This window comes from Herpailurus yagouaroundi, unplaced genomic scaffold (assembly GCF_014898765.1).
Source record: "Herpailurus yagouaroundi ecotype Mexico unplaced genomic scaffold, PumYag 77, whole genome shotgun sequence".
Classification (NCBI taxonomy): Eukaryota; Metazoa; Chordata; class Mammalia; order Carnivora; family Felidae; genus Herpailurus; species Herpailurus yagouaroundi.
In genome coordinates this window covers 50895596-50905406 of record NW_024412388.1, presented here as the reverse complement: position 1 = coordinate 50905406, position 9811 = coordinate 50895596, and the positions used below count along the sequence as shown (strand labels likewise).

General features: G+C 38.8%; 1 protein-coding gene across 2 annotated transcripts in view; it reads left to right on the top strand.

Moving 5' to 3' along the window:
• The first annotated feature begins 381 nt into the window (after nt 1-381).
• Nucleotides 382-9811, top strand: part of TM2D1 (TM2 domain containing 1) — a 51537-nt gene continuing 42107 nt past the window's right edge. The window contains exons 1-2 of one of the 2 annotated variants that reach the window (XM_040470435.1): nt 382-582; nt 2576-2649. In XM_040470435.1, coding sequence (XP_040326369.1) covers nt 416-582; nt 2576-2649 — 241 coding nt within the window. In that variant the 5' untranslated portion in view covers nt 382-415. The remainder of the gene's footprint in view (nt 583-2575; nt 2650-9811) is intronic. The other variant, XM_040470434.1, reaches the window with a different exon arrangement.

Below are 9811 nucleotides of genomic sequence, written 5' to 3'. Positions count from 1 at the left end.
CATCAATTTGACTCCAATTCAATAACTAACGTCGACATGCTTTTTTAGCGTCTTGGAGCCTGGCTCCTTATCTGTAAACCCAAATCCTACCAGAACCAACCGAGATAATGTCTGTAAAGCGCTTAGCAAATCGCTGGGCGCCGCTGGCACATCTGTAGACGGAAAAGTCAAAGCAGGGTTAGCTCGGGAGGAAGCAGTGGATGCACGGCCTCGGATTCTCAAAGCGAACCTTCTTCTCCGGGATCTCAAAGACAAATCAAAGCTCTTCCAGATAAATCCCCCGCCCTGTACAGACAAGAACCTGCCTCCGGCTAAGACAAGGTCCCTTTAAGAGCCTCTCTCCTTCCGCCCTTCTCCCGCCCCCGCCTAAGCAAAGACGGAAGCGGAAGAGGTGGGGGACTTGCTGGTCCCCAGCATGGCGGCGGCCTGGCCCTCCAGGCCGGCTGCGCAGGAGACGGTGGCCGCCCAGCTCCTGGGTGTCCTGTGGTTCGTGTCAGTCACCACGGGACCTTGGGGAGCTGCTGCCATCGCCGCCGCTGGCGGGGAGGAGACGCTTAAGTGCGAGGACCTCAAATTGGGACAATATCCTCTGTGAGGACCCCCCACCCCCTGCAACCTTGCCTTGGGGGCTAGGTAGATTAGGGGTTGCGAGTGGGTTGCGGTCCTCCATACGGGCCAGGGTTGTGCTGAAGGGATCAGTTACTTGTGGCTTCTAATGATCGACGGGCTCCGGGAGGTGACAAGAGATGTGGGGGTGGGAAGGACAGCGGTCATCCTGTGTGATTTTCTTGGGATTTTACTGATTTTTGGCCCTTCCTTTTCTGAACCACCTAGTTTTAGTTTTAGTTTATTTTTGTTTGTTTTGTTTTTACCGGCGAGCTTATTCAACCAACACCTAGATCCTGAAATGTGCCAAGTTTGTTTTAGGCACTAGTAATAAAACGATTGATAGGCTCTACCCCAGAAGTTTGCTGACTTGAGGAGGGAGAAGACAAGTAGTTAATAAGCCAGTAGTTAATAAGCCAGTGTATGTTGCCCATTTATCATTAACTCTATGTGTATTGCCTTACATCATTCTAAAACTCCGTGAGATGCTGGACTATTGGGGGCAAATTCCTGCTCTGCCTTGTAACCGTGGGCAAATGATCTGAACTCTGTTTTCTCTTGAGTGAAAATGTAGATAATAATGGTACCAATTTAAAAGTCTGTTGTAATAAGTTAGTGCAAGTGAGTCACATAGAACAACCCCTGGCACATAGTAGGGACTATCTGTGTTATTTATTTACAGATGAGAAAACTGAGGTTGTGGGGGTTAAGTGGCTCTCTTTGTAGTAGCTCTGATAAAGGGAGGAACAGTATGAAATGGGAGTTACAGTCAAAATAGCTATTTTTTGTACAATATTAGATCATTTTATACAAATTGTAGAACAGAAAAATTAATAACAGAGGCCAGAAATATAGGAAAGATTCTACTAGACAAAATTTTTATATTACGGAAATTCTATAGAATTTTCATGTGAGTTGGGGAGAGGCAGCCATTATTAGATGTTTACATAATAGCTCTAATTTGTTGAATACCCTTATGCTTGGAGTTTGAGAATCACTGACCTAGTAATTGAGTCTTTTTTGGGCAAAGATGTCAGAATGGTTCTGCGTAAGAAAATAATTAGATGGTATGAAGAGTTGTACGACTTGAACCCTAGAGAGAAATGGCTGAGCATTTGGTGATGATAACAGGAAAATGTCTGTTATTCCTTATGAAGTTGGGTTTCCAGTAGTGTTTAAAAAACCTTAAACAGGTGTCAGTAGGTTCTCTGTTTCTAGAGACATCCTGTGAACGCCTTATCCCATCTCAGTGTCAAAATATTTTGGAAACAAAAGCCGCGCACAGGTGTTTTGGACATCTGTTAAAGGACAGTTATTATACTTACACCTGTTTTCAAAAGCTTGAAATCCTGTTGGGCGGACTATGTAGACACACCTAGAAGACCTATCTTCCCTACAGTCTGATGGAAAGTGCTCTAGACTTGGAATCAGGAAACCCGATTTTACTCCTTATCCCTTACATGACTTTGGATATGTCTCTCAAACTTTGAGCCTCAGTTTGTGCTTCTGTAAGGTGGGAATAATAGAATTTACGTCACAGGGTTATGTGTTACATGAAGTTACAGATGTGACAATAAATACAATGGGACCCCATAAATTAGTTCAGGCAAATATCTGGAAACTGGTTTTTTTTTTTAGCCTAAAGCACACTTAGAATAATTTGGTAAAGATATTCCTTTTTCTTTTATGCTTTGTGGTTAAACCTGGACTTATGTTGTTTAAGGATGGCATCCTTTGTTAGAGCTTTTAATATGTATTAAGTTAATATACTTTTCCTGTAATAAATTAATGTTCAGTTTTTATTTAGTGACCCTAAAAGTATATTTGTGGTTGTGCTTGTTGCTCTGGACCAAGTAACAGCCTTTCTTTACATGTGAATGTGAACATGAGTATATAATACAAGATATTAAAGAGAAGATAATAATGGTTTGTGTTGGAATGTCATTCATATTTCCTTAACTATTCTCACATATATTTGTAAAGATCCAAAAATAAATGATGCTACACAAGAACCAGTTAACTGTACAAATTATACGGCTCATGGTAAGACTTCCAGAAACATGTTTTTAAAAATAATTTTTAAAACGTTATTTCATAAATCAATGTATGATCACTGAAAGTCATAAATATGTGCTCTTTCTTGAGTTAATCACATTATTCAGTTTCCAGAACAGCTTAAAATTGGAGAACTGGCTACGGGTTTAATTCAAGAAGAATGTTATTCTTAGTTATATGAATTGGGAGTTTTATATTTTCATTCATTTTTTTTAAACCTTTAAAATCAGCTTTCTTTTTTATTTACCAAGCTATGTATGCAAAGATGCTTTTTAAGTTAGATTTTTCATTACTTGAAAAGAACTTGAAATGAGACTTTTAGCCCAGTAAGTTCCAATAAGAAGCTATATCACCCATATTATGTATTTGTGAAATATACTTAGGTACATGCTAATTATGAAAACAGTATAGTTAGGAGTTTAACAATGTATCAGTATTTTTTTCTAGTATTTTCTTTTTTAAATTTTTTTAGTATTTATTTTTGAGAGAGAGAGACAGAGCACGAGTGGGGGAGGGGCAGAGAGAGGGAGACACAGAATCTGAAGCAGGCTCCAGGCTCTGGACTGTCAGCACAGAGCCCGATGCGGGACTCGAACTCACAAACTGCAACATCATGACCTGAGCTGAAGTCAGAGGTTTAACCGACTGAGCCACCCAGGCGCCCCTTTAGTATTTTTTATAGAGATGTTTTGATAATAGATCACACCCTCAGCCTACTGATTTTGGGAGCTTCTGTTACTCTAAAATATGTGGAATGCCAGATAAGAACTAATAAATTATTCTGTTTAGTCTTTTCTTCCAAAGGGGTATATGTTGGAAGGGAGGAAGATTGTATGTTGGAACTATTTAACCTTTTTTGACATGGTACATAATGATGGCCATTACATGGTATTTTGAGAAAAGAACATTTATTGAATATATACTGATTATTTTATGTATTAGGAAGTAAGCCAGTAATTGATGTTTTCTTTGTAAGTAAAATCTCTTAAACTCATTATGTAAAAATGAGATTAAAGGAATTATTTCCTTACAGCAGAAAACGTTCATGCTTTTCAGGTAATTCGCCCCTTGATTATGAATTTGTATATATTTTATTTTATTTTTTATTTTTTAATAAAGTTTATCTTTTTTCATTTTTAATAAAGTTTATTTATTTATTTTGAGAGAGACAGAGACAGTGCCAGTGGGGTGGGGGCAGAGAGAGGCAGGCAGAATTCCAAGCAGGCTCCACACTGTCAGTGCAGAGCCAGATGTCGGGCTCAAACTCACGAAGCATGAGATCATGACCTGAGCTGAAACCAAGAGTCAGAATCTTAACTGACTGAGCCACCCGGGCACCTCTGAATTTGTATATATTTTAAAAAGCAGATCTTCTTTTATTTTTTTGTATCTTTATATTTTGGCACACTACTAGCCCTGTATTGTCAACAAAGATATTCGTAAATAAGTTGTGTTAAACTTTTATAAATGGCATTTAGCTACTACTTTGAAGTAGTGAAATTTTACCATATAAACAGTTATATGTATATATATAATTTGTAGGTTATTTATATATATGTATGATTTGTATAGCAGATATTGCTTAACATGTATACATTAATTTAGATGTGTTAAAGGGACTTTATAAGGAATCCTTTTTTTAGTTAATTTAGAAGTATACTCGGATTTGCCTGTTTTACAGTTCTGTCTTATATTACGCTTTTGGAACACAGACAATAGAGTAAATGTGTATAAAGAAGACTCAGCTTTCAAGATACTTAACCATTTATATGAAAGATGTTAGAAATCTGTGAATACTATTGTGACTCAGGTATCTAACTAAATTAAGAAGCAGGCAGGCTTTGCACTATCAGCATGGGGCGCGATCTCAGGAACTGTGAGATCATGACCTGAGCTGAAATCAGTCGGACGCTTAACCACCTGAGCCACCCAGGTGCCCCTAGCCTGTAGGATTCTTTGCAGGTATGAGGATTTTGAAGGAAATTATGCCACTAAAAGGAATAGTTTCTGCCCCAAAGAGCTTTGACCTCCATTTAGGTGTATCTTGCATGAAATAAATTTGAATCCACTTGTGCAAATGTTGATAAGTTTATAAACGTACAAAAATGATCAGACTACTAGAAAGTAAAAAGACTTGGAGGTATTATGGTACTGTCATGGCTGATGTAAGTGGAGAGTTACAGGAAAGTAAAAGGAAGACTTTCTGTATAAGGGAATGATACGATTATTCATATGGAGAGAATAAACCAAGTGCCTTACTGAATGTGAGAACAAAAGTAGATTAATAAATGGTTTTAAATCATTACAATTTTAAAAAGTAAGTAAAGTTTTTTGGACAAATACGAGTCACGGGCTTCTGCATATGGAGGTACAATTTGTTATCTCTCTATCTGAGAGCTAGATAACTCTCAGGTTATCTAGCTGAGAGCTGGGATAGATGGTACCATACCAGCCCAACACTCCTGAGGCTGGCTGTCTACAGAAGACAGGAAGTTTCTTTCTTTTTTTTTTTTTTAACATTTATTTATTTTTGACAGACAGAGCATGAGCAGAGGAGGGGCAGAGAGAGAGAGAGAGGGAGACACAGAATCCGAAACAGCAAGCTTTCAGCACAGAGCCTGATGTGGGGCTCGAACTCACAAACCGCGAGTTCATGACCTGAGCCAAAGTCGGAAGCTTAACCCACTGAGCCACCCAGGTGCCCCTACAGGAAGTCTCTTTTAATTGCCGTTTTTAAAACGCACAAAAGCTAGTAAAGTAGTCCTGGTGAAATACTTCTAAGTCCTGATCAGAGAGGACACCAAAATGACCCTGGAAACATGTTTTTGGGTCCTACCATGGAACTGATGAGCAGGAGAACAATATTGGAGTTGTGGAACATGTGAGTGACGTGATTTCTCTCCTCCTCCAGCCAAGACTCTTTTTCCTCTGTTTTTTCACTGTGTATGTGAAGGACTATTACAGAATCCTCAAACTCAGTTTAATTTTCTTCACCAGTACTTTTTGAGTAGGTATGAATAAGAACAATGTTTTACAAAGAGGGGAGTTTCAAGATAGAGGGATTGAGACCAAAGGCAAAATAATTCAACTGTGACAGTAAACTAATGTGATCTTAAAATGGTTCCCAGTTAGAGATACAGGCTTCCATTTATGGAATAAATTAAGTCACAGGGATGACAAATACAACAAAGGGAAATCATGGTATTATAATAGCATTGTATGGAACACATGGTGGCTACACTTATGAGCATAGCATAATGTACAGACTTGTCTAATAGCTATGTTATACACCTGAAACTACTATAACATTGTGTGTCAGCTATATACTTAAGTTTAAAAAAAGAAAAAAAAAGGAACTGAGGCCAACCAATCACAAAAAGTCAGTTAGACCTTTCCAAATAAGATAAATTCTTAAGGTATAGCCAATCAAATAATTTCCTTGCTTTGCTTCCACTAATTCTCTGTAGAAATCTTTTAACTACCTCCTACGGGTGGGGCAAAGCACTGTAACCACTTCTGGGTTGGTACTGCCCAATTTGAATTGATTTTTGTTCAAATAAACTCTTATAATAAAAAAAAAAAATGGGGGTGCGGTGGGGGTTGCTGCCTGGGTAGCTCAGTCCATTAAGCATCCAACTTCAGCTCAGGTCATGATCTCGCAGTTCATGAGTTCCAGCCTGGCATCGGGCTCTGTGCTGACAGCTCAGAGCCTGGAGCCTGCTTTGGATTCTGTGTCTTCCACTCTCTCTCTGCCCCTCCTCCATTCACACTTTTCTCTCTCTCCCTCTCTCTCTCTCTCTCCAAAATAAATAAGCGTTTAAAGATAAAAAATAAAAATGTTCTCAGACAATGCCAGCTAACAAGCATATTTATTTATTGAGAAATTATTTGTAATAAATAATAACTGATTAAAATAAATGGATCAAAACAATTAACCTTAATGAAAATTATAGGATATTTATTATTTATTGAGAAATTATTAAATGGCAGGCTTCCACCAGGTGATATCGATGATGTATGAAAGAAGACACAATTTCTGCCTTCAAAGAGTGTTCTGTCTAGATTATACAGACCTCCATAAGCAACTGTTTTCAATTTTTTTTAATTTTTTTATTTAAAAAAATTTTAAATGTCAGAGAGAGAGAGAGAGAGTGCACAAGCAGGAGGAGGGCAGAGGGAGGGAGACAGAGGGTCTGAAGCAGGCTCCACACTGACAGCAGAGAGCCCGATGTGGGGTCCTAACTCACAGAAGTAGGAGATCATAACCTGTGCCGAAGTTGGATATTTAACCAACTGAACCACCAGGCACCCTGAATTTTTTTATTTTAGAGCGAGAGTGTGCTTGCATGAGCCAGGGAGAGGGGCAGAGGGGGAGGGAGAGACAGAGAGAGAGGGAGAATCTTCAGCAGGCTCCACGCTCACCTTGGAGGCCAACATAGGGCTTGATCCCACAACCCTGGGATTATGACCTGAACCGAAATCAAGAGTCAGACACTCAGCTGACAGAGCCACTCAGGTGCCCCAGGTGTTTTCAGTTTTCTGATCAGTGAACTACATCTGACTCCATCTCTAGGAAATTTTGCTCTGATCCTTTGGCAGGTCTTCTTTATTTTCTTAAGTTTTTATTGAAACGTATTTATAGGAAAGTACACATAAGGGTACCTCAAATGATTCTCAAACTGACCACATTTGTGTTTCCAAATCAACAAACATTATCCACATACCAAAAGCCCCCTCGTGCTCTCTTATAGTTCCTATTCTGCCCTAATGGATAACTATTAACCCTAACTTCACCATAAATTAGTTATGCAAAGAGTATGTTATTGTTCGACTTCTTATTTGGAGATAATTTCAAGCTTACAGCAAAGTTGCAAGAAGAGTAGTACAAAGAACACCCATACGTCCTTTGCCCATACTCACCAGTTGTTAACACATTATTCTTCTTGCTTTCTCATTTTGTGTTCACGTGTGCTCAGTCTCTGTCTCTCTGCATTTGTATGTATTTTGTCCCTAACTATGTTTGCGCGTTTTTCCTAAGAATAGAGATATTCCAGTTGTTGTAAATTTCAGTAAATTTAATATTAATACATATACTGTATCATCTGTATTCTAATTTTATCAAATGACCCTAAGTAATGCCTTTATAGCATTTTCTTTTTCAGTACAGGATCCTTAGATCAGGTTTTGATCCTTAAATCTGACAGATCAAGATTATAGTCCAGAGGCATGATGTTAACCAGAGTAGGATCCCAAACCACCTACTCCCTAGGTCAGTCCTTTTGACTGTTATGAAACTTCATTGTTTATTTCTGATAATTTTTTTCCATTTAAAAAGCAGTGCTACTTTTAACAATTGATAAATACTGTGTACCTACTGGTTTATATTGATACCATCTAAATCGTAGACATTGGCCAGAATGAAACTTGTTACAGAAAAGCTATGAATCAAGTAGCTTTCAGGTTTGTAGCATGTTGCTTAATTTTCACTACCAGTTAACATTTGTTGTTAACTGGTTTCCTTAGTCTCATCATCTTGATTTATTTTTGCTTGTTTCTGAAATCAATGTAAGCCAGGAATTATGGTGTAATGGAAAGAGTATTTAAAACTAAATTTTTTTTTAATCTTTATTTTTGAGAGAGAAGAGACAGAGTGTGAGCAGGGGAGGAACAGAGAGAGGGAGACACAGAATCCAAAGGAGGCTCCAGGCTCTGAGCTGTCAGCACAGAGCCCAACGTGGGGCTCAAACTCACGAACCGCGAGTTCATGACCTGAGCCAAAGTTGGATGTTTAACCGACTGAGCCACCCAGGTGCCCCTGGAAAGAGTATTGATTAAGAAGTAATGATGCAGGGGCGGCTGGGTGGCTCAATTGGTTGGGCCTCCGACTTTGGCTCAGGTCATGATCTCATGGTTCGTGGGTTTGAGCCTGCATAGGGCTCTGCGCTGACAGCTCAGAGCCTGGAGCCTCCTTTGGATTCTGTGTCTCCCTCTCTCTCTGTCCCTCCCCGCTTGTCTGTCTGTCTCTCAAAAATAAATAAACATTAAAAATAATAATAATAAATAAAAAGAAGTAATTATCCAGCCACTCTGGAAAACAGTGTGGAGGTCTCCCCCCCCCCCAATTAAAAATAGATCTACTGTATGACCCATTAATAGCACTGCTAGGAATTTACCCAAGGGATACAAGAGTGCTGATGCATAGGGACACTTGTACCCCAATATTTATAGCAGCACTTTCAACAATAGCCATCATGGAAAGGGCCTAAATGTCTATCAACTGACGAATGGATAAAGAAGATGTGGTTTATATATACAATGGAATACTACTTGGCAATGAGAAAGAATGGAATCTGGCCATTTGTAGCAACATGGATGGAACTGGAGAGTGTTATGCTAAATGAAATAAGTCAGGCAGAAATAAGTCAGACAGATACAATATGTTTTCACTCATATGTGGATCATGAGAAACTTAACAAAAGACCAGGGGGGAGGGGAGGGGGGAAAAATGTTAAAGAGAGAGAAGGAGGCAAACCATGAGAGACTCTTAAATACTGAGAACAAACGGAGGGTTGACGGGGGGTGGGGGAAAGGGGAAAGTGGGTGATGGGCATTGAGGAGGGCACCTGTTGGGATGAGCACTGGGTGCTGTATGGAAACCAATTATATTTTATATAATTTTATATTTTAAATTTTATAATTTATATATTTTATATAATTTATATATATATAATTTATATATATATATAAAATAAAAATTAAAAAATTTTTCCTTTACATTTCTTTAGTTTTTGAGAGACATAGGGAGACAGAGCACAAGTTGGGGAGGGGCAGAGAGAGGAGGAGACACAGAATCCGAAGCAGCCTCCAGGCTCTGAGCTGTCAGCACAGAGCCTGATGCAGGGCTCAAACTCACAAACCATGAGATCATGACCTGAGCCGAAGTCGGACGCTTAACCAACTGAGCCACCCAGGCGCCCCTAAAATAAAAATAATTTTTTAAAATATTTCTTAAAAAAAAAAAACCAGTCATGGGATGTAATGCATAACACAGTGACTATAGTTAATAGCACTGTACTGTATATTTGATAGTTGTTAAGACAGTAGGTATTTTTAAAATTATTTTTATTATAATTCCAGTATAGCTAATATA